The 25,987-nt window shown below is 35.3% G+C and overlaps 1 protein-coding gene across 9 annotated transcripts in view; it reads right to left on the bottom strand.

Annotated features, from left to right (window-relative positions):
- The window catches only part of LOC145263764 (partitioning defective 3 homolog), a 522,695-nt gene that overhangs the window by 125,695 nt on the left and 371,013 nt on the right, over positions 1 to 25,987 (bottom strand). For 2 of the 9 annotated variants that reach the window (XM_080120806.1, XM_080120804.1), the window contains exon 1: positions 22,717 to 22,961. The exons of 6 other annotated variants lie outside the window; for them this stretch is intronic. In XM_080120806.1, the coding sequence (XP_079976932.1) occupies positions 22,717 to 22,845 (129 nt within the window). In that variant the 5' untranslated portion in view covers positions 22,846 to 22,961. Of the gene's footprint in view, positions 1 to 22,716; positions 22,964 to 25,987 lie in introns of those variants that run through there. One more of the 9 variants, XM_080120807.1, reaches the window with a different exon arrangement.

Below are 25,987 nucleotides of genomic sequence, written 5' to 3'. Positions count from 1 at the left end.
CGTCCTGTACACACTTGCTACTGGTATTTAACAATGTCAATTCAGGACAGATGTGGTTGGAGACTGCGCACCTCCTGCCATACATATATATATATGTGGAAAAAGAAAAATTCAATAGAGAACCAATCAGAACAGATGAGAAAGTTAATTCCTTAATCTTAATCGATCACTAAGGAAACGAGATATTGATATTAAATTCACTGTTCTATTTATCATTGCAAGGATTAAAATATAGTCACATTACCCTGTGGAAATTTCACGGTTGCTTACCTACAATTGTATGCTTCTTTTTATATATTTGTCAGCTGAAGATTTTTTTTTTTTTTTTTTTTATAAAATAAAACAATTGAAATCTTGTTTCTGAATTTTTGAGATAAAGATTGGTTATTCGTACTATTTGAATTCTTCAGATTACTGTTCTCATCTTGAGTGTGATTTTCACAACGTTTCAGTCAATGTACCCTCCGATCTTCTTCAGGTGCATCTTGTCAAATTCTGCAAGAACCCATAATGCAGTGGTTAAAGTACTTGGAAAAATAAATTGTAAAAGTGATATTCGCCTGAAGGTTGAATTCTTAGCGCCAGCAACCGAAAAATACTATTGCGAATTACTTAGGGGTACTATCCAGTTATGGCTGATGAAATGAGAGCATGCCACCCTTATGAAGTAAATAAAGGGTTCTGTTTGAAATTCTGTCAAAATTCCTGAGTTCAACAGAAACATTCTCCAAGTTCGATATATACATCTGATGTAGGTCAAAGGTTACATCAACCGAAACGTTCAGAAAATAACACTTAAGATGATACATTAATACGAAAAATTCAAATAATACAAATTTAAATCTGGATTTTTGAGATGAGAAATGATAATTTGGATTATTTGGACTACAGTTCTCATCTTGAGTGTTTCTTCAATTTTTTGAAAATGCTGATGTTATAGTCAGCTGGAAAACAGCCCAATGGTATTATGTTTCACAGATAGTTCTAAGAAAGAAACTTTGCTCACTTGTGGCGTAACGGTTGAAGCACTTAGTAAAATTCAGTTGTAAGTTACACTCTTCTGGAGGTGAAGATTTAATTTCAGATGATACTTAAAATACAATTTTGACTGACTTGAAGCTTCTACCTAATCATGGCTGACAGAACTAAAGCATGCTACCCTCGTGGATTAAATAAAGAGTTCCAGTCGATTGTAGCAATTTCTTGTTGATGTATGCTAATCCCTCCAAATACTTGGGAGGATATTTTCATGACAATAGAACAGATGTTACATGACACCTCCAAAGGAGAAAATAATGCCTGGGAAGATGGTCTTATGACAATGAAATAGATACTACACTCACCTCGAAGGAAAAGATGACTAGGAGAATCAGATAATGATGAATAGATTATGCTATTCAGACTCGCATAAGAGGAGTTAATGCCTAAAAGGATAATCGCACGACAACAGAACGTCTATCAGAACTATACTAGACTATTCCATCCTTTAAATTGAAGAATAGTACAATAACGCAAGGTAATAGAATAGTATAGGTTCGACTTCAGACATTCAGAATACCTATTACTCCTTCAACTTACATACACACAAAAACCTGTCTAGCAGCAAAATATCAGTCCTTCATTCTAGAGGTCCCTAGATGTCAGAAAGCCTTCTACTCTAAACTTTTTCTCTCAGACTGTTAGACTTTGGAATACCATCCTGGTTTCCTGTTTCTCTGACTATACTGACACGCAAAATTTTAAATGTAATGTGAACAGACATCGTGCTCATCTCCTCATAGATAGTCCCAAATAGTAGCTTCTTACATTCAAATGAAAATATGCCTTATTTGGAGCAAACAAGACTATATATATAAAAAAAGAAAATTTAAAAAAAGAAATATGAACTGATATCCGCGTGTTCAATAGTAGGTGATTATATTCAATTTGCATTTTTATCTTAAGTTAAATAAAAGCTTGTGGTGTGTCCCGCTCCAAAAGGAGGAGAATATACCTGGAAAGATGTTTTTATCACAACAGAAAAGATGCTACACTACAACTCCAAAATAAGGAGGTAATGCCTGGAAAGATGGTCTCATGACAACAAAATATATATTACCTGGTGTTCGGCGAGAGTCTTTACCTTCATTGTTGCTTTGCTCAATTACAAAAATATTTGTTAATAAATCTACGTTTTGAAATCTGCTTTGCTGAGAAATATTTTTTTAAATGTCCACCATGAATTAAAAACATTAATTCCCTGCTTCCCAGATTGTACTGACATGCAGAAGTTCAAGTATAATGTAAACAGACATCTTGCTGCTCAACTCCCTACACAGTATCCCTGCAAATTATGTCCTAGATAGTAGCCCCCTACATTAAAGTGGCATTGTGCCTTGTTTAGGTTGAAAATGCAAAAGGTCACTATTAATAAGTAACAGGACCTAAGGAAATTTCACAGTTGTTTTGTTCAGGTGTTGCATATTGCTGCCACGCTTTGAACCTTTGTTCAAAATAAAATATTTTGACCAATGTAGTTTCAAAATTTATCTGGCTATGGGGGTCTGTCTCCACAATCCTTTTGGAGTGTATGACATTTCCATTTTATCGCTCGGCTTTCATACTCCTTCTTTGCCTATTGGCCAGGCGTAGAGGTACTATCACAGGGACTCGCTTGAATCACCCAGTGGTTGACCTTGTTTCCTGACTAGGGTAATGAACGCCGCTTTTCCCCACTCCTGCCACATCCCATCCCCCTAAACTGGACACAGTGGGGTGCTTCAGTGCCATATATGTCAGTGCAGTTGGACTGGGCTGGCTTTGCCTAATGGATTGAGGGTACCGGATTGACAGTTCCTGGCTGCTGTTTCCGACTGATAGTACAGGAGCCCTAACTCTTTGGTAGCGCTTAGAGCGGCTGCTCCATCAACAGTTGTAAAATATCGGGATGTTTGTAGTGCCATGTCGCGCATGGAAAGGGACCCTGCACTCATCCCCGGTGGGCTTTCCCGAGGCCACAATCCTGTGGGTGAGGACAGCTGATGGTCTACTTGTATTGCATGTCTGGTATTCTGCACAACTACTTGTCCAGCACCCCCTCACTCATCCACCCTAACTGAAACTTTTAAATAAAATAAAATGAAATGACAGCTCAAGCAAAAGTTACGTTTAAACCAGGACCAAACTCAAAGAAAACCAACCTGCCTCCTCCCTTGAGGCTTGCATTTACTAATATCCGCGGGCTTAGAACTAACTTAGATGATGTTGAGTCATTTCTCCTTGTAAACACCCCGGATATCTTAGCATTAAGTGAAACTAACCTTCACTCCTCCATACCCTCTAACCACTTTAACATGCCTGGTTATCTCCCACTCTACCGTAAGGACTCGGACAGACATATGCATGGACTTGGAGTCTATATTCGAAACACCCTCCCCCTAACTAGAGAAATAAAACTAGAATCAGAGGGCCAGGCCTTTATGTGCTTCAGACTAAATATGCAACACAATATTAGCTACTTATATTTTCTCTACCGCTCTCCCTCAAACCAAGACTGTACCCTAATAAACAAAGTCTCAGACAGCATAGATATAGCACTCTCCCTCGATACTAGCGCACAAATACATGTATTTGGTGACTTCAATGTCCACCACAGTAACTGGCTAGGATTCTCAAATCACACAGACGTAGCTGGTAGCGCCACATATAGCTTCTCTATATCTCATTCCCTATCTCAGATGGTTACATTTCCGACACGTTTCCCAGACCAGCACGATCAACATGCCTCACTTCTAGATCTCTTTCTGACAACAGTTCCCAATGACTGTACAACAAATGCCCATAGCCCACTCGGGAATGCTGATCACGCTGTGATAATGGTAGAAATCAGCCTAAATTCTCGCCCTAAAACTGAAGACCCACTACTCAAAACAACGAGGTATTACAAAAAGGCTGATTGGGAAGCCATCAGGGAGCTCATCAGAGATGCCCCATGGCAAAATATCTTTACTCTTCCAGCGGAACAGTGTGCAAATGAGACAACTGAATGGTTCAAAACTGCTATTGAAGCACATGTTCCCGCACGGAAATACTATAGCAAGCCCCACTCCCCCCAATGGTTTACTTCTGCTTGTGCAGCTGCCATTTGTCAAAGGCAGCATGCGTTCCGCAGATTCAACCGACATAAGTCCAGCTCAAATAAACAGAAGTTTATAGAAGCTAGAAATAATTGTAAGAGAGTGATAGACACAGCTAAGTCAGATTACTCTGAAACCACCAGAAAGCGCATCGAAGCACAGAAATTAGGAACCCGGGATTTTTGGAAAATCTACAACAGCGTAGTAAATAATGGACAGTCAATTATTCCCCCACTAACAAACAATCATGAGGTTGCTTGCACGGCAACTGACAAGGCTAATCTGCTTGCCAGTCGGTTTGCCTCAAACTCCACACTGAACTCGGTACACCACTCACTCCCTGATTTTCCTCTGCGAACAGACGCCACACTGGACGACTTGAAAATCACCCCTTCTCAGGTACATGCTATTATAAAAAACCTAGACACCTCTAAAGCATGTGGACCAGATCTCATCCCGGCTGTGCTATTAAAAAAATGCTCTGCCGAGGTTGCTCCAGTTCTGTCCAAACTTTACAATAAATGCCTTAACGAATCTTGTTTTCCCGACTGCTGGAAAACCGCCTCTGTGGTACCAGTCTTCAAGAATTCTGGTGAAAGAACTGACCCACTAAATTATCGCCCCATTAGCCTCCTCCCGCTTTTCGCCAAAATATTTGAGTCCTTAGTTAATAAAGCCCTAGTCCAGCACCTAACAGCTGCTAAACTCTTGACTGACAAACAATATGGATTCAGGCAAGCCCGTTCAACAGCAGATATCTTAACTGTAGTTTCTGAACGTATATACCGTTCATTGGATAAAACAGGGGAGGGTAGAGCGGTGGCCCTTGATATATCTAAGGCTTTTGACAGGGTATGGCACGATGGTCTTCTAAGGAAAATTAGATCATATGGAATCACTGGAAGAATTCATAACGTAATTAAATCCTTCTTAAGTAATAGAAAAATCAAAGTTGTCCTCGACGGACGTACATCCAAACAATATGACATAAATGCGGGAGTGCCTCAGGGGTCTATCCTTGGACCTCTATTGTTCCTGATATTCATAAACGACCTCCCTGATAATATTGTTTCGGAGATGGGTATATTTGCCGATGACACCACTCTCTATAACAGATATGAGGGGAAAACAAATGAACACATATCCAAGAAAATGGCAGAAACACTAGAGGATGACCTCCAATCCGTAGTGGAATGGGGACAAAAATGGTTGGTCTCATTCAATGCTGCTAAGACTTAGCTTGTTTCCTTCAATAACTACAAGAAACCTTCTCTACCACCAATAGCAATGGCCAAGAACACATTGCCTGAAAGTACTTCTTTTAAACTCCTCGGCCTAACGTTTACAGGGAATATGAACTGGAATAGATACATTGAGAGCATTGCCAAGGCTGCTGCAAGGAAGGTTGGCTCCCTCTACCGTGCTAGAAAACTACTTACGCCTGCCAGTATCCTATACCTCTATAAGGCAACCATTCGCCCATGTATGGAGTACTGTTGTCACATCTGGGCTGGTGCATCTGCTGCTTGTCTCTCGCTCCTGGACAGGGTTCAAAAAAGAGTCGCAAACCTGATAGGTCCTGAACTGTCATCTGGGCTTCAACCTCTGTCCCATCGACGAGATGTTGCATCCCTCTGCCTGTTCTACAAATACTTTAATGGTGAATGCTCTGACGAACTGCAAACACTTGTACCTCCCCGACGTAACTACCCCCGACAAACCCGACAAGCTACTAAGTCTCATCCCTTTACAGTGGAGATCCCTAGGTGCAAGAAAGCCTTTTACTCCAATAGTTTCTTCCCCAGAACTGCGGGTCTTTGGAACTCCCTTCCGGGATTCTGCTTTCCCAACTGCAATGATATGCAGAAGTTCAAGTGTAATGTTAACAAACATCTTTCTACTCTTCTCCCTTCATAATGACCCCGCTAATTAATTCCCTAATAGTAGCCCCCTGCTTCAAAGTGGCACTGTGCCTTGTTTGGGGTGAAAATTGAATAAAAAAAAAAAAAAAAAAAAAAAAAAATTTACATCCAGTGCAAACCAAGACCCATGATACTGTACCATCTTCGGACAGAACAGATACTAGGCTTTGATCTTTGACCAAAATCCAAGAAATTTTAATATTTTATGTTTTACAAGAGCTACATCAGATGAAATTTTAAAAACTTTCTTTTTTTTTTTTTTTTTTTGCATCATATCTGATTTGGTGATCCCACTTTTTTAAAAAAAAAGGAGTGGATGTATGAACATGAAATTGCCTTCGCATATTATTATTATAGATAAGGATAATATAGAAGCAAAAAAGCATGTTTGGTTCTTGTCCAGAATATTAAAAAAAATAAAATAAAATAAAAAATTTGTATGATGAAATGAAAATATATTTCTAAAATCGCATAAATTGATCAAGTAGCTATATACTTACACAGAAAATCATTTTATAGCGATTAATGGGAATTCATAGGCATTACAACATAAATCTTGCAAGTTTTTGAATTATTGTTGAGTTATCGCCATTAAGATTTTTTTTTCTTTTTTCAAAATAGCAGGCAAAACGGTTACTCCGTCGATACTCATAAAAATTAATTTTCTTATTTAAAAATAAAAGTGATCAATTTACGTGATTTTTGGAATATGATATTTTCGTTTTGTCATGGATGTGTATATAATACAGATTTTTCTTTATTTTTGTTTTGTTTATATATAGGGGCAATTCTGAACAAAAACCGAATGTTTTGTCAGATGTGCAAAGATTTGACTTTTTGAATGAAATCTAAGTGGAATGGATAGAGGTGGTAGTGTTGGGACCCAACAAGTCACGGGTACGGCTAGTATTTCTTTAAAATAATTTGCTTGGGAGAGAGACGAATTGTCAGCCATTAAGCAAATCGCAAACGTTTCTGTGTCAGTTTGTAAATAACACAACACAATGAGAATTCGTTTGTTTATATTGTTTTTTATTTTGTTTTTTTCTTGTTAATTGGCAGAGTCACTTAAAAAAAAAAAAAAAAAAAAAAAATCAGTTTCATTAGTAAATGAATCTCTTGTTCAAACATGTTTCCCAAACATCGAAACCCTACTCGTTAGTTACAGTTTCAGGTAATTATTTCAAAGAAATACAGTTAAAAACTAGTGAACAACAATTTATTTCGCTTTACCTATCTATTTATGACCTATTTCCATTAAAAATATTAATATTTAAAAAGAAGTTTTAAGCAAGTAACTTAACCGTAAAAAAAATCGCAGCCATTTTGAATCTTGCCATGAACTAAATACTAGTGTTGGGACGATTAATCGGAATCGGAATCAGGAATCGGAAAAAAATCGGAAGATTTGGGGGTATCGGAAAAAATTGATACCTATTTTCCGATACTAAAAACAATTTTTTTAACTATCTTTTTATTTGATTTTGTTTCAAGTAAAATCTTCCATCGTTGGTAATAATGATAAACTAATAAATATATATTGATTTTAAAATTACCAACAAAGCTAAAATCGATAGATCACTCTCCACAAGTGTATTTTGACGTTTGTGAAAATATCTGCATATTTAACATGTGTTTTTATGAAAATCAGGGAAATAACAATCTTATAGTTAAATAATTAGAGATTTATAAAGAATCGGAATTGTTAATTGTATCGGAATCGGGAAAAATATTGAAATCGTTCCATTACTACTAAATACATAAACGAGAAAAGGCAAGATAATTGATGTCCACATTTTCAACAATCACATTAGCAGTCACCACAATACCATTTACTTTACGTGTCACTCTACTTATAACTCCCCCCCCCAAGTTTAAACTTAATTTATATGCAAGATAACACAAAACAGGTTAATAAGGCCCACTCAACCCTTTTTAAAAGGCCAGATTATTTCATGGTTCTTGCCCCACCGCAAGGCTTAAATACCGCCTTGTACTACAACTGAACAAACCAAACCTGCGCCTATATACACTCACATTAGACCCTCTGCATAATCATACTGGTATTTGATCAGATATGTACTGGCGATCTCCTTTCGTACTGTGTTCTGCAGTCCTGAACGTGCTGCCTCAAAACTGTGTGAATGAATATGTAGTACTGTAACATTTTCAGAGTTCTGTATTGTCTAATCATCGTAATATTCCTAAATTATATGCCTAATAAGCTTAGTAGCATCTGTCTTTTGCTAATGGTTTTATGACCATAGCTTTATAAAAGAAAAAAATAATAGCACGGATAATTTTTAATCATGACAATTCTATTCGTATTATTTCAAATTCAGAAATTTGAAGACAATTCTATTTATAATGTTATATTGTTATAATTGATATTGGAACAATTTATTTTAAAATGGATAATGTCTAAACATAGCTGAATACAAGAGATCCCTTAATACCATCAGAGAAAGCCAGCTCAAATTTTTCGGCCGTAGAGAAACTGATATGGAGTGACAAAATATGCGAAACAAGAGCAGAGGAAGACAACGCACAAAATTCACAGACAGTTTAAACAAATTTGCAATGAATAAAGAGGGCACCAACAATGAGCTCATGAGAAGGACCGAGAATAGGGAAGAATGGAAAACTATGATCGATGTCCACAAGACCAGACCGGACACTTGAAAAATGTCTAAACGTTTGCGAGCTACAACAAATAATCAAAGAAGTACGCTTTTTAATTTCATCTTTAGTGATAAGATGATTTCATACATACATACAGGGTAGAACGAGAAAAGTGTCGCCCTAAAGAAAACTACACTACAGCTTTATTTTAAAACTTTTATTGAAAAAATCAATTCAGGTAACTTGATTATGTAGTAGAGCTGACATCTATTCAATGTAGCCGCCTTCAGCCTCAATCACCACCTCGATACACATCCAGAACTGGGAGCATGCCTTTTCCACATGCACCAGCGGAAGCTCGGCAAATACTCGGCAGATGGCAGCGATCAGGCTGGCTTTGGTGTTGTGGGAGGTCAGGTTAGTGATGTTCTCGACGTATGACCAAACAAAGTAATCCAGTGGGTTCAGGTTGAGGGAGGAGGGGGGGCAGTAAGAAAAAGAATACAAAGTTGTAGCACAACTCCTGAATCCAAGCCTGGGTCTCTTTGGATTTGTGGGCCGGTACAGAGTCCTGCTACCACACCTAAGGTCTGCCAGTGGCCACCTGATTGCACCAATGATCACCACACTCTTCAGTACATTCAGGTACATTTTGGTGTTAACTTTCAAGCCGACTTCGAAGATGTGAGGTGGCATGATGTGGCCCTCACTTGAAACCACACTAAAGACTATAACTGTGGCTGGTGACTTTGTTTTCATCACCCTGGGCTCGTCCCTGTTATTTGTAGTAATCTAGCGATACATTTTGAGGGTGCTGGCAATGGTCCTGTTGTCATAATTTGGATCAATAGAGAGCATGAGTTGTACAGCGACGGGTCTCTAATCTCACTCATTGAACATTGTGTCACTTTCAGACATGATAGAAGGCACCTATCGCTTTTAGGATTTGTACACAACTGGCCAACTAGTAGAAAAAATAAATAAATAAATAAAAAATAAGAAAAAAGAAAGCTGGTTTTCATCAAACGGAAATGTAATCATGTCTTTTCTATGGCAACAATCATCATTCCACCCTGTACATTTAAAATTTTGGAATATCGATATTTGGTGAATCAGAAAAACAGGCAACAAGTCCACTACAAACCGTGTCAGATAAAAAATATTCGCATTATACTTTTTTTTTTTTTTTTCTAAGCCTAACAATTTTCTTAATCTATCAATGAATATACCTGTAAGTAAAATAACACACTGAACTAATTGCTGCTCGAAACTAAAGATACAGAAGACAGCATAGCTTACATTGCAATGGATCAGTTCATGCAAAGCTATAATTGTAGTCGGACGACTACTCGCGCACGCACGCACGCAGCCAGAAAGTGTCGACATATATTCGCTGTTATAAATAATACAGTGAAAAGGAGAATCATGTTGCAAACACTAACAAGATAATACTTCACAGAAACTAGTTTTACAAAAAGAAAATTACAAGTACAGACATTGTCCAACCATAAAAAAAAAGACAAACAAAATGATAAATGGTTTAAGTTGTTTATTCGTTTATTTGGATTCTTCGGACTAGTTTTACCCTCGATTTATTTTCACAACGTTTTGGTCGATGTAAACTTCTTTAGGTGTATCTTGTCAAACTCGAAAATCTTTCCTCAGTGCAGGCGACACTCAAAATACAATTGTGAATTACTTAGGACTTCTACCCAACCATGGCTGACGGAACAAGAGCATGCTATACCCATGGATTAAATAAAAGGTTACATTCAAAATTCCGTTCAGATTCCTAGAATTTAACAAAGATTACCCAGTCTGACAGAAAGATTACCCAGAGTCTGATAGGATACACCTGAAGAAGGTCGGAGGTTACATCAACCGAAATCTTCTGAAAATAACACTCAAGTTTCCCCACTCCCTATCTGTGCCTAAATCAAAACGTAGATGCCATGAACAAAGCTTCTTTCTTAGAACTGCACATCTGTAGAACTCTGTTCCGCTTGCCTGTTTCCCTCCCGACTTCAACCTGGATGTCTTCAAGTCCAACACAAACAAATTCCTGATGCACCGCCCCCCCCCCTCAAGTAATGACACCTTACCAATTCTCCAATACTATTGCTACACTATCCCTTTGATTACTGTACACACAATAACCCTTATCCCTGAGTGGCCATTGGGCCTTGATAAGTGGTGAACTCTATGTAAAAAAAAAAAAAAAAAAATGTTCTAAAAATAACACTCAAGACGAAAACAGTAATCCAAAGAATCCAAATGATACAAATCCTCATCTAAAAAATTCAGAAACGTAAAGTTGTTCATCATAGAAACTAATGGTTTTTAACCTTTTCATCTTCAAGCACCCCCCCCTTCCCAGCATTATATTTTTTTATGTGTTAGGCATATTGCCAGTTAAGCATAAGGGACTACTTTAATAGAGGACAGATTTATAAGGTGGCAACCTGGATAGGAACATATTTAAAATTTCTGCATGTTGGTACTGTTAGGGGAAACACTAAGCAGGAAGAAACTTCCAAAGGCAAATGGTTTGAGAAAAGAAACCACCAGAGTAGAAAGTCTACCAACATCTAAATGCCTCCACAATGGTTGCTAGTCAGGGGAGAGGGGCAGTATTTTCATTTAGGGGTAAAAGTGTAAGTTCATTGGAGCATATTGTGTGGAAATAATTATAAAACAAACACAGGGATGGAACACTTCAGTGATGCAACAGTGGCTGAGGCTTGGTAGACACTGCAGAACATGGGTTAAAATTCGTTTTTAGAGTCTGTCCAAAAAGGGACAAGCTAGAAGCTAGATACTTGCAATGGGATAGAGATGTAAACCGTGAAAAAGATCAATAAAAACAAATGGAAACTTTCTTCTTTTTTTTTAAGAGAGGATGGTTTCTTCCGAAATATCCAAATATATATTCTCTATTTAATAGTAAGTTGCAAACGGCCTTATTAAATACCTATATACATATTTAATAACAATGCTACATGCAAATGACCGTACCTATACATACACACGCATGCACGTTATTGGAAAATGTTTCTTCCTATATTGAATTTTTTCCGACATTATATGATCATGTCTATTCCTTTTTAAGTAAAATTTCTAGTTTTTTCTGATTAGTACACATAAAAAAAAATAATCTAATATTGACATATTAATAATGATTGTTTCTGTGTAACGAAACATCTGTAAAATATACTGAAATTTTGATATGATGAAAAACTGCATGGTAAGATTAATAAAACCTTGGTACTTGGAATGTAGCCACACACACGAGTTGGACAAAAGAGAAACGCCTAACATTTCTGGCATCAATCTTTGAACATGTTTTAAACAATCAAATCTTGACATATTTTAATGCTTTTTTGTTTATTATTTATGTCATATGATTTGCTTGATTAAAATAAATTTATTTACCCGATATTTAAAGTTATCAAAAGCTTTTCCTATAAAAATGGCAAACTTTACGGACTTCCAAAGAGGCCAAATTGTTGGAGCTCGTATGGCAGGTGCTAGTTTAACAGAAACTGCATGAATGTTTAGCGTTTCAAGAAGCACTGTCTCAAAAGTAATGACTGCTTTTGATAGCGAAGGAAAAACGTCCTCAGAAAAGCACAAGTCTGGTCGAAAGATGAAGATGTCTGAAAAAGCACGACAGACTCTTAAGCGGATTGTCAGAGAAGATCACAAGACCACAGCTCCTAAAATCACTGCAGAGCTCAAACATTTAAAGAATCCAGTTTCCACAAAAACTGTTCTGGATTTTACAGAAGAGCTGCAATTAGACAACCTCTGCTCTTAAAGAAATGATTAAAAGCGATTAGAGTGGTGTAAAAACCTCCAAAATTGGAAAAAATTGATTTTCTCGGAATCATTTTTCTTGTTTCCGAGCACCAGCCGAATCTACATTTGGAGACAGATAAAAGAAGCATTTTATCCAGACTGCCTTATCTCAATCGTAAAGTATAGTGGGGGTTCTGTGATGATTTGGGGTGCTATTTCTTGGAAATCTACTAGATCAATGATTACTCTTCATGGAAGAATTAACAGTCAAGACTATTTAGGAATTTTGGGAGACTAAATTCACCCTATGGTCCAAGAACTGTGTCCAGAGGAGAATGCCATCTTTCAAGATGATAATGTCCCAATCCATACAGTTAGAATAATTAAAGATGGCATGAAGAGCATTCCAATGAAGTTGAGCATCTGATTTGGCCACCACAATTCCCAACCTTATTGAATATTTATGGTCGATTTTGGAGATTCAAATAAGAAATCGATTTCTGCTGGCATCTTCTTTAAAAGAACTGAAGGATGCTTTAGCTAAAGAATGGGATAAAATTCTTTTGGAAACAATTCACAATTTTTATGAATCAATACCTCGGACAATTGAGGCTGTAACTGCCACAAAAGGTAAACCTACACCATATTAAAATAAATTTTGTTGATTTTTAAGGTGTTTCTTTTATTTTGTCCAACCCCCCATTTATATTTCTTGAATTAAGATTGTGCCATCTTCATTGAACATTTATCCTTTGTGCTCTGCATATTTAGTTAACTCCTTTCCAGGAGGGGGTTAGAAACAAGGTTATGCGAGGTTGTGTGCACTCTGGCCTACAAAAAATTCTTAAGCAACTTCGTCAGCATTGCCTAATAGAGACACCTCAGGTGATTCACAATAAACTAACCTCTTCTCAGAGAGATGATGAAATCTGGGAGAGTGGACTTCCTAGCACTGAGCAAAACCATATCTCAGCACGAAAACAACAACACCGCTTAATTAATTGTCGAGGATATATTCCAAAAATGTATGATTGCCCTAAATAGTAGCAGCAGGTCACTCTAAATCTGCTACTTATGCAGAATATGAACCGTGCTTATCGTCAGAATGTTCTACCAGTTTACATAAAATGCTGGAAGGTGCCAGAACGAAAATTTCTTGATGTTTTATTTTTTTCGCGCTAAAGTTGACCATTTTTTTTTTTATAAAATAAATATTTTGATGAAAAATTAATTGAGAAATGAAAATATTCTTTTTGTTTTTACAAAAATAATACCATGAATAATTAATTATTGAACAATATTTATGAAACTTTAAGCAAATTAAAATTCAAATAAAAAAAAATATTCATTGTAAGGTAAGTTTCGTGAATATTTTTTTTAATAACAAATAGCAAACAAAAGGTTTTGTTTCTTTTCTTTTTCATGATTTTAGTTTTGTTGAAATCAAGATAAATATTTTCTTTTCTATATAAATAAAACAGATGTGTGTGTGTGTGTGTGTTTAAGTGATAAACTCTTAAACTACTGGTTACATAACATTGAAATTAGAAGGAAATAGCAATCATACACCAATTATTGTTAATAACAAGTAAAATCTTTGTTTGGATGGATGAATAATGTGTACAGAAATATGTCAGCAAATTGAAATGCAAAATGTACCTTTCAACTTTTCTTCTTTTTTTTTACATAGGCATCACCACTTATCAAGGCCAAGAGGCCACTCGAGGATAAGGGCTAAAACTTGCCGACATATGCACAAATTCAATTATAGTCATAATTGGTTTAATTTTAAAGTCTCTCTTATCTGTCAGGTTGGCTCAAACAGTAAGGAACACGGCTGGAGCGCTAAATGTTTTGGTTTTGATTCTAACTGATGGCACCCAAGTCATTTTTTCTTTTAATTTTGAAATCAGTACTATATATAAAACTAGCTGGATGCCTGGCATTGCCCGATCGTACAATATGTTTAAACATGATATTTTAATTTATGCAGATTGCGTATGTATGTATTATAGAATCAATCCTCTATTGATTATTATATATTACGAGGAATAATTTGCCCGCTGGTCTAATTTGTAAAAAAAAAAAAAAAAAAAAAAAGAAAAAAAAAAAAAAGAAAAAAAAAAAGAAGATGATGTAGTTCATCAAATTCCGTCTGTGTTTGTTTACAGTATCACGTCAGCTGATATTTGAACTTGATGATGACTACCCTAGAAACTCACTTCTGATTAATGTTTAGTTTTAAAATATGCAAACAAAGAAATGATTTGTGGCAATTTTAAATGGTATCTCTTTTATGATAAATTGAATTCATTAATAAGAAAAATTAAAATAAAATGGTGAGGTAAACCCGGGCTTGAATACATGATCATTCAATCTGTAGTCGAATGCTCTACCACTGAGCTAAGTTTCCAGATGTTGACAAATTTGTTGTTTTTTTTTTCTTTCTAAGAAGAAATTATTTGTTGAGATTTTATTATCTCCCTTATGGGTTCAACCTAAAATACTCCCCTGTAAAAATTCTTTTTTATTCATAAGAAAGAAACACTACTTTTAGGGTTGGATTTTTTTCGATTTTTTATACTTATTGGACAAATTTCTGCACAAAACATATCTAAGAACACTGCCAGACATATAAATCACCTTTGTATGAAATTTGCAAAAGATAGGCTCAGCTGTTTTGGAACCTATAAAGAAGGAACTCACACACAAAGTGACTTTTATATAAGAGTGGAGATAGAGATTGGGGTTTGTATTACTGTACACATAGATTCGAAAAAGTTGTCAAAAAACAAATATATAACAAATAAATGTTATCAAAGGCAAGATAAGTTACTTTTCTGCCAAACTGGATATATTTTTTGTGTTTTTATTCAATGTAACATATTTATTCAGCTCGAAAAACATAGTTTTACCGATGTATTCGAAAATTCAAGATGGCGTCTCACACCCTCTTTAACACCGTAAGTTTGGAAAAAGGTGTTATAAATAAAAAACTATACAAAATACGATTAAAAACCCGCCGAATATATGTCAACCTATGTCACAGTAACATATATTGAGCGAGTTTTTAACAGTATTTTATCCAGTTTTTTATTTATAACATCTTTTCCCACACTTTCCGTGTTAAAGAGAGAATCAGACGCCATCTTGAATTTTCCAATACATCGGTAAACACTATGGTTTTCGAGCTGAATAAACATGTTACATTGAATAAAAACACGAAAAATATATCCAGTTTGGTAGAAAAGTAACTTATCTTGCCTTTGTTAACATTTATTTGTTATATATTTGTTTTTTGACAACTTTTTCGAATCTATGTGTACAGTAATACAAACCCAGAGATTGAATAGAGAATTAGCTCTGTAATAAATCTGCACGAGTTGAAGGAAACTCGGGTGGAGAGCTAAACAGCAGAGAGATTCCTCGGAGGAGAAAACCCTTTCAATCAAATGTTTTGGCCCTTAACTCCTTACACTCTAGGGGGATGGGTCACATCCAGGTCATAACTCCCGGATATCTCTCTGCTACCAAGTGTTTTTTTTTTTTTTTTACCCATACTGTCACAGATGGATCTCTTAACCACCGTAAAATTACGGAAATTAAGATATATCTCATTGATTTTAATTCCTCCTTGACCAGATCCAGCTGGAGCTCTTCTCCACTGCCTCACTCATTGCTTTCAGTGATCTGTTTCAACTCTTTCCCAAGATGGACAGCTGTTTCATGAGATTGTAGACAGACGAGCCTACAAATCCTCTTGCTCCCACTTTAACTGCGAATATGCTGGCGCTGAATCCAGCATCTCTCAGGTTCCTGGCTAGAGCAGCATACTTTTCAGACTCATAGACATGGACCTCATTAATCCTATTCTCATATGGCACTTAATTCAATCAGAAGGATCAATTTTGCTGCCCAAGAGTGGAGCACTAAATTTAGTCTTAATCCACTTTCGCTGATAATTTCTGGATAATGCTTCCACTGTGGCAGATCTGCAGCACAAACCCAATCAGCAGCTGCACTCAGAAGATTCTGCTTGCAGGTCTTGGCCATGATGTTGGTTTTTGGCCAGATGTCTTTGCCTCCTACTGCAACTGGACAGCTTCAGCTAATTCTTTCAGACACACAAACACACACACACAGTGGCTTTATATAATAGTAGAGAGAGATTCAATAGAGAATTTGCTCTTTGATAATAAATCTGCATGATATTTAAGCATATTTTACAATCGGCAAGACCAAGCGATCCTCCCTTTCCCTGCCACTCTATACTACATGAATGGTAGCAAATAAATATTGTCTTAAATGATATTGGCAGTTGGGATTTTATTGAATCGGTTATTTCAGTACTTTTCAGCGTCTTACATAAACTGTCCAGAAAATTCTGACGATAGCATGGTCCTTATTCTTGCATAAGTATCCTTATTAGTGTTGAAATTATAGTGCCATTAATAAACACGTACAACCATTTTGAGTTGCTGAATCACTTCTCTAAACTAGCGCACATTTGTCAGAACGCTTATTTTTATCTGTTGTGAAAATATAAAAGAAAAATTTTCTTTTACACCAGAATTTTATTGGCAAAATGGCCGCCTTTTATAATGTTGAAAAACATTTTCGTTAGGATGAGTGGGAAATATTTAGAGCAGATGAAAATAATTTCATACTCACAGGATAATAGTCACCAAAAGTTTATTACCGCACTTTTCGTAACAAGTTATAGGGGCGGGGGGTGGGGGATCAAACAATTAAAAAGCCGGTTTCTAAAATAAGGAAATGTAATATTCTCTCAATATATTTTTATTACGAAAAAAAACAAAACTGCCATAAACAAAGTGTCAGAAAGGTCAACATGACTTTTCTATTTATATAAAGTTAGGTTTGTGCATATGTTTTTATATATTTTTAAATACAAGCTTCACTCTTAAACTGATAAATCATTCATTATCAATTTTGGAACACAACTACTAAGCGGAAATAGTTGCAATGTGAGCTATGTTTAGTTTTAAGAGTTGAAAACCTGTGAAAATTTATATATCTCTAATTTTTGTGCAATTTCAATAGATATTAGTGATCAACTAAACATTTTCAAAATTACAATTTCTTTGGTGTATTTTAAAAAGGTTTTTAAGCATAATATCAATGCAATTTCCTCTTTGAAAATGCAAATGAATCAGATTTTATTGCTTGTAAGTAGACACCAATTAAGATTCCCTGAATGTAAATTTCTTCTTAAGACCCTTTAAGCTTAAGCCATAAATTTTAGATGTAGACATTTTCTGGAATCAAAATAATGTAATTGATTTTAATCAAAATTGGAACAAGTGAAGCATGCATGGTCCCCCATGAGGGCACACTGAATGAGGCATAAAAAAAAAAATGACCAAGTTCATCATTTGTCCCCACCTGCACCCACCATTTAGCCCCAAAAGTCCCCAGGGGACGTCAAATCCTGGTGAAAATGAACAAACGGTGCAGTTTTAAGCCTTAACATATGTAAATCTTAGTTCTGCACCATGCAAAAAAAAAAAAAGAAATGACTAAGTCCATCATTTGACACCCCCTCCCTATTTAGGCCCAAAAGTTCCCAAGGCCTTAACACCATGCAAAACTGCTTAGTAGACATACACAAACAAATGTGGTAAAATAGTCCCAAAAATGGAGTGTTTTTATTAGCCCTAAAAGAGCCCCTGGGGCATACCCAAGAGTTATCGCAAAGTATAGACAAACAAAATTATATAGAAATCAATCAGTTACAATTTTTCAGAAAGTTTTATAAACATCCAAGACATCAACTTTTTTTTTTTTAATAAGCACAAAAAATCAATTTTAGTCATTTTAACCCGAAATGCACACCTAGGGGGAGCAACCAGAATTTTCCTGGAAAATCCGTTCTGTTACTTTTTTTACTCATAAGATGTTTAATGTTTGTGCAAAATTTAAAAAAATTCCAAGGTGTAGTATTGGGAAAAGCGTGGATGGATGAACGGACAAGGTGAATTTACAGGTCCACCCTCCTAATAGATTACAGAAAAAATAAATCAGAGATGCCTTAAATAAGTTTCCAGACTTTTTTCATATGGGCACTTTTATTGATAGGTCACACATGAAACTCTAGTCCTCTTTGAAGTAATCTTCTCCGGCTGCAATGCACTTGTTGTATAGTTCCAACAACTTCTGGAAGGAACCATGGAAGTCCTCTTGTGTGAGTGTGTCACTGACCCTCGTCACGGCCTCTTTCATCTCAATTGTCTCAGAACGACAGCTCCTAAGGTTTTCCTTGAGCTTAGGGAATAACCAAAAGTCACAGGGAGCAAAGTCTGAACTGCAGGGAGAGTGAGGAACTGTCTTGATGGCCATCTTGGTCAAATAGTTTGTGACAAGGATGGAACAGCCTCGGAACAAACTTCGCATAAATCTTTCACATCTTTAGTTCCTTGCAAATAATTTTGTATAGTTCCTACACTGACATCAAACTGTTCATTTATTGTCTCCATAGATACACCACGGTCCTTATCAATGATATTCTTTATTTGGCCAATCAACCCTGGTGTTCTGACTTCCTTACTTCTCCTACACCTCATCATCACAGACTCCTTGCCTTCCTTGAATCTCATATGCTCCTCAAAATCTGATGCTTGATTCATGCAAGATTGTCCAAAAGCAATCTGAAGCATTTCATACGGTTCTATAAAGTTGATTCATTTAATTTAGTTTTAATTCGCATTTATTTATTATTATAACCAACATCAGCTGCGTTTAAAAACGGAAGCAAGTTTTCATGAAACCTATGAGTTATTTCCCTTTAAGCTATGAAATTTCATTTCCCTGTTTGAATTTCACAGATGAAGATGACTATGTTTTATGCTTCCAGAAATCCAAAATATTGTCAACTTTCAGGAAAATTGTAACAACTTAAGATATTTGGTGCATCTAAAAATAGTGTGACTAAACCCTCCACCCGGTAATATGTTTTTTATCCGGCAACGCCGGGTATGTACAGCTACAATATATATAAAATTAAAAAAAAAAATAAAAAAAAAAAAAACTAAACTATATGATTTAAAGAGAGACAAAACAAAAGAATAAAAAAAAGTACTTGTTTAGTTTTTAGGAGGGGGTTCAAAATCTAATGTAAAGCATTCCCGTTCTCTAAAACACACTTCAGCCCAAATAATCCTGTTTATAAACGCCTATTTATTATTTCAAGCAAGCGAATCATTTTAAACTTAAACTAAACTACTTCACTATAAAAAAACCGGACAGTAATTAACAGAAATAATTATAATCCGAGTTTGTATTTAATCGATATGATAATCTGAAGATTAAAAAAAAAAAAAACAACAAACAAAAATAAATGAAGCTAAAGTTTTAAGGGTGGAGGAGGACATATCCTCAGGGAAATATCAATTCCAAGTAGATCATTTCTTTACGTTAAACCAATAATATATTATACAAAACAATAGTAAAACAAAAAAACAAATATATATATGCTGAATCCCAAATTTTTAGATATTTTTTTTCTCAACTTTATTTTTATCTGCAATAACAAATAAAATCGAACAAATCGGTAAAAAAAAATTATAATCTAAGAATATACTGTTTAAATCGATAATATTAATCCCCAAATATTTTGTTTTAATGAAATATAAAGTAGATTAAGATTATGTTTCGGAATTTTTGTTATTTTTTAGTAGGAAGAAGAAGAAGAAATAAAAAGAGGGGAATAAGAGAGGAAAGGAAAAGGAGATAGGAAAGAAAAAGAAAAAGGAGAAAGAAACGAGGAAATAGAAGGAGGAAGAGGGGAAGAGAGAGAGAGAAAAATGGGAAGAGAGAGAAAAAAGGGGAAGAGAGAGAGAGAAAAAAGGGGAAGAGAGAGAGAGAAAAAAGGGGAAGAGAGAGAGAGAAAAAAGGGGAAGAGAGAGAGAGAAAAAAGGGGAAGAGAGAGAAAAAAGGGGAAGAGAGAGAAAAAAGGGGAAGAGAGAGAAAAAAGGGGAAGAGAGAGAAAAAAGGGGAAGAGAGAGAGAGAAAAAAGGGGAAGAGAGAGAGAGAAAAAAGGGGAAGAGAGAGAGAGAAAAAAGGGGAAGAGAGAGAGAGAAAAAAGGGGAAGAGAGAGAGAAAAAAGGGGAAGAGAGAGAGAAAAAAGGGGAAGAGAGAGAGAAAAAAGGGGAAGAGAGAGAGAAAAAAAAGGGGAAGAGAGAGAGAAAAAAAAGGGGAAGAGAGAGAGAAAAAAGGGGAAGAGAGAGAGAAAAAAGGGGAAGAGAGAGAGAAAAAAGGGGAAGAGAGAGAGAAAAAAGGGGAAGAGAGAGAGAAAAAAGGGGAAGAGAGAGAGAAAAAAGGGGAAGAGAGAGAAAAAAAGGGGAAGAGAGAGAAAAAAAGGGGAAGAGAGAGAAAAAAAGGGGAAGAGAGAGAAAAAAGGGGAAGAGAGGGAGGACGAGGAAGAGGAAAAGAGAGGGGGGGCGTTTACGCATTTTCCCCAGATTTGTTCGTTTCTAAAAATAAAAAGCAACGTGCAGAGAGAGAGAGAGAGAGAGAGAGAGAGAGAGAGAGAGAGAGAGAGAGAGAGAGAGAGAGAGAGAGAGAGAGAGAGAGAGAGAGAACGAATATTGTGGTGTAATATCGATTTTCTATTTGTAAACATTACTACGTGTTGCCGTTCCATACTTAATGTTGTTTTTTTTGTCATTCATTCACACACGCATTATACAAACGTTTTCTTTTTTTTTCCATTAGATATTCTCTCTTAATTATTTTCCAATGTTTAATGAACAATATTATTTTAATTAAAAAGATGTAATAATTAAATTTGTCACTTTAATTGATTAAAACTGATTTCTCGCAAATTTAAGAAGCAGACATTCATGATGTTGAGCAAATTTGACAATAATAAAATGAAAAACAATGTCCACATGTTAAACTATTAAGAGCTAGATGTACTCCTTAACCGATGTTGCCCCGGCGATGTTTACTTACATTTTGGTTTCGTTCTTTTAATAACGGTTACAGATTTAAACTTCATTGTTAACGGTAGATCTTTTGGCCATTAAATTATTAATCAAACCCAATTGTTATACAACTAATAATCTTATTTATAAAATTACTGGCTGCATATTTAGAATTACACTTTTTTTTTAATACACAAAAATCGTGGAACAAAGATGTCATATTGCAAAAAAAAAAACAAAAAAAAAAAAAAACACGTATATTTAGTTTTCTTTTACTAAGAAAATAAAAATTTACAATTTTTAACAATTTAAATACTAAATTATATCCATTATAAGGATGATTTTTATCTCGGTAGTTAAAATTTAGTTGTCACCCCCCCCCTCTATTTATAAATCATAGCCGATCAAAACACTACGCTTGCTTCGCTTAGTTAAAAATAAATTTTTTAATTAAAATAAAACTATTTGATCACTTTACGTCATTTTTGGAATATGACATTTTCGTTCCGTGACGAGTACGTACATCACATTTTTTTTTTTTAAATATAATTCGAAATAAACACAAATTACGTAGTCTAAATAAATAGCTTTCAAAATTTGAAGATTTGCTATTAAAAAAACAAACAAAAAAAAACGTTTAAATGAATCTCTATTGAACAGAATAATGCTTCCAAAATTATTTTTAAATTTTGGTGGGTCGCGAAGTAATTAATTCTTGCCTTTCAAGCATTATGGCTAACTTGTTTACAAAAACATTGAAATGCATTCCGGCAAATTTAATGTCGCAATTGTTATTTTTTAACGGAATTTTTTTAGAAGTTTGTTTTAGCACTTTGTTATTTAAAATGTTTTTAAAAAATCATCAGAATTCGAAAATAATGGCAAAAAATGCATCTCCAGGAACATTTTTGGAGTCTGATGAAATCTTTGAGTTTCATCTGTTTACTATTCATAGTATCTGTTCTTGAGAGACTCGGGAGACCATATTTCCAGGTATTACCACCTCCTTTTGGAAGTGACGAAGGTTTTTATTTTATTTTTATTTTATTCTTATCATCGTTCCCTTTCACCTAAGGGTACCTCATTCTTGAGGGGAAGAGGTATTTATTTTTGTTCCCATCCTAAATTTTCTTTTCGTGGAACTAGATTTTCTATTTACATTATCAAAAAAAAAAAAAAAAAAAAAAGAAAGAAAAAGAAAAAAAATCGATCTCATGTCTAACTTTGACCTCGTGGGGAGGCAAATAAAATCGGACAAATAAAAACAAAACGAAATAAACACAATCGGTTAACCTGCGTTTGTACTTATTTTACCTCTGAAATCGATTCCAGTAGACTCCGAGATTTTCCCGAGCGACGCCGGTCATGTAACCCCTGTGCATTCCCCCGTTGTTTGCTAGCATAATCATAGATGAAGTTGCTCAGGGTCACTACAGCTTCCATGTTTAGCAGAAGCGACAAAACCCTTAGCGACCCACGGGACTCAGGACGGACGGAGATCTAAACGGGGGGAGAGATAGAACTTCAATAACTAAAGCTTTCACTATTGCTGCTGCTGCTGCTCACGAGAGAGAGAGAGAGAGAGAGAGAGAGCGAGCACAGAGAGAGAGGTGGGGGAACAGCAAGAGAGAAGAGAGGTAGGGGGGGGCTGCCTGCACAGGTGATCACCATCATTCCAATCCTATTGTAGTAGTACGTCTCCTCTGACGACGAGAGGGTCAGCACCGAAATTATCACCACACCTACTCTTACGTCTTATAAACAAATTAAAAGAATATAATTTTTTTTTTTTTTTTTTTTTTTTTTTTTGTAATATCAATTGCTTTATTATTATTTTAGATAATGAGTGAAATTAACTCCTGGAAAGGTAAGGGAGTAATAAAAGTTGCCGAGCAGGACAAGAATTGTTTACGTTTTGTTTTTGTTGACCAACTGGTAGTGATTCGTAACTCATAAAACCATTTATGACGCGTTATTTATCAGGTGTCGATGAGAGAAAGATAGTTACATAGAGACACACAAAACACTTGCCTAGCCTGTATGTATTTATGTCAGATTTTATATATATATATATATATATATATATATATATATATATATATATATATATATAAATGAAAACAGATGTAGTGACATACGCAATGATAAACTTCAATCTAATATCAATATTCATATATAGATAATTTAATCCCAATCGAATAAAAAAGCTCAATACGCAATAGAGAGTAAAACTTATTATAAGAGAAAGAAAATTAAAACTGTAAGTTGAACTTTACAATCAAAATTTATTGTTCAACTGAATACTCCAAAAAAAAAAAAATAAATAAATAAATAAAATAAAATTTACAAAGTCCTTATTCCGCAGAGTTTCAAAGAATGCTATTCTTGTTATTCTTCTCAGAGGACATAAAGAAATCAGCAAATTATATTTGTAGCAATGCTAGAATTTGCTAGTTAAGGCATTAAATTAGTTATAAATTGCCAATCAAAAAAAGAGAAAAAAGTTGGATATGTAAATTATATATATATATATATATATATATATATATATAAACAAACCGCGGATAATATTTCAGCTTGCATGAAAATCCTCTGAAGTTGATCCAAAATGCAAAATAGTTCTTTAGAGAGAATGGATTCCAAAATGTCCAGCGTGACGATGCATATAATCCGATTGGAAAGCCTTCAAAACAGCTGAAATAATGAAAATTGTTTTTTTCCGGGTAGTGCAGTAGCCCAAAGACTTGTATATATATAATGGCTTGCATTAAAGTTTAAAATGCAGAAGTCAAGTATCATGGCCCAATTGTGCTCTAAACAGAAACATTAATTTCTAATGCACCCTTGTCATATCAAAGAATCTACTGTTGATTTTATAAGCCCCTTTTAATTATTTTTGTCATAAAAATCTATCCAAAAGGGTATTGAGCACTTTTTATGTGCTGTCTTGGCTCGGATTTATTTGAACTTGGAGAGGTTGATGTTCCATGTTTTTGATATCTCGAGGTCAAGTACACGCGTCAATTGTTACAGGTATTTGGTCACCTCATTCACTTACCTATAAACACAGAGGATATCGATAAAAAGGTCGATCGGCAAAATGATAGTCATGCGGCTCTTATCACAGAAACCAATGATTTTTTTGACTCAACTGAAAATGCAGAGTCATTTCATTTGCATAAATATGCAGGAAGCATACAAATTAGTATTGCTGCCACATCTGGGATGGAACTCCTAAAAGCAGAAGTGTCTGGCTTCAACAAACTCTTGGAACTGACTTTTATCCTTGACCTGAAATGGAAGATCTACATCAGATCTGTTGCCAAAATAACTGTAATAACGGTCGGATCATTCTACTGCTCCAGAAAAGATTTCACTCCCAATGCAATCCTCTATCTGTACAAGAGTCAAACACAACTCAAGATGGAGTATTGTTACCCCATCTGAGGTGGAGCTCCTAAGAACACTATTTCCTACCTTGACAGAGTACAAAACCATCTTTGAAATTCAGTGGGCGATGACTTTTTCACCTCCATACCCTCTCTTTCTCACAAAAGAGACATAGATCTATCTCTGCTTTATCGATACTTTTATGGTAAGTGCTCATCTGAGCTCCAATCTGTTTCCTCCCCGTAAAACGTTCACAACAAATACTCGCCTAGCTGAAACAACTGCCAACAACATCTGTGCCCAAAACTAAACAAAAACTCCATGAGCAGAGTTTCTTTCCTTGAACTGTCCATCTGTGGAACGCAATCCCAGTTGTCTCCTTCCCGGCTGACTATAATATGGTCGTCTTCAAGTCTAATGTGAATAAATTCCTATTGAGTCGTCCATTTAGATAATCTAGCCCTAAGTTCCACCGTAACTGATCTTGTCTCACCATCTACATAACACTTAACCCTGATCCACAATTAATTACAAAGTGAATAGTCTGCTTAATTATTAACATTTTGTTCATGCTGAGTTTTCATTTCGTCAAAGATTAAAAATCAACAAAGTTCAACCTTCCATTACTATTAAATAACATAAAAAAAACAGTCTGTTGCTCCTGCCGCTTTTTCAAGGATTTAAAAAAAAAAAAAAAAAAAAAAAAAGATGTACAACCTTATATTCTGGTGAGGGTTTCTGGTCAGTCAGTTAACCATTTTTTTTTTTTCAGGGTAAATTTTAGTGTCATCTAGGCTTGTAACCAATTTTTTCCCCCTATTGGGCTCTTGAAGGGCTTACTATTGGATAGCCTACATTCTATCAACTCTAATATTTTTAATGTCTCTCTGAACATCTAGAGAAAGAGTGACTCTTTTCAATGTTGCCATCTAATTTGTGCAGTACATGTACACACATGCACAAAAATTGCATAGCAAAATGATGCCTTCTTTTTTTTCCATGATAATATAGTAGAAAAACTTATTTTTAGTTACGTAACAAAAATCTCTTAACAAATAAGTCACAGTTCATGAATTTTTAAATGAAATCAAAATAAAATACACATGAGTTACAGCGATTTACATAAAATGTTATAATCTCTAATATTAATGTATTTCAAACTTCAAACTTTCATTTTCATACAACTATAACGACG

This window comes from Euprymna scolopes, chromosome 39 (genome assembly GCF_053919585.1).
Source record: "Euprymna scolopes isolate OS-2025 chromosome 39, ASM5391958v1, whole genome shotgun sequence".
NCBI classification, from domain to species: domain Eukaryota; kingdom Metazoa; phylum Mollusca; class Cephalopoda; order Sepiida; family Sepiolidae; genus Euprymna; species Euprymna scolopes.
The sequence above is the reverse complement of the archived record's forward strand: the minus strand, read 5'-3'. Positions and strand labels throughout refer to the sequence as shown.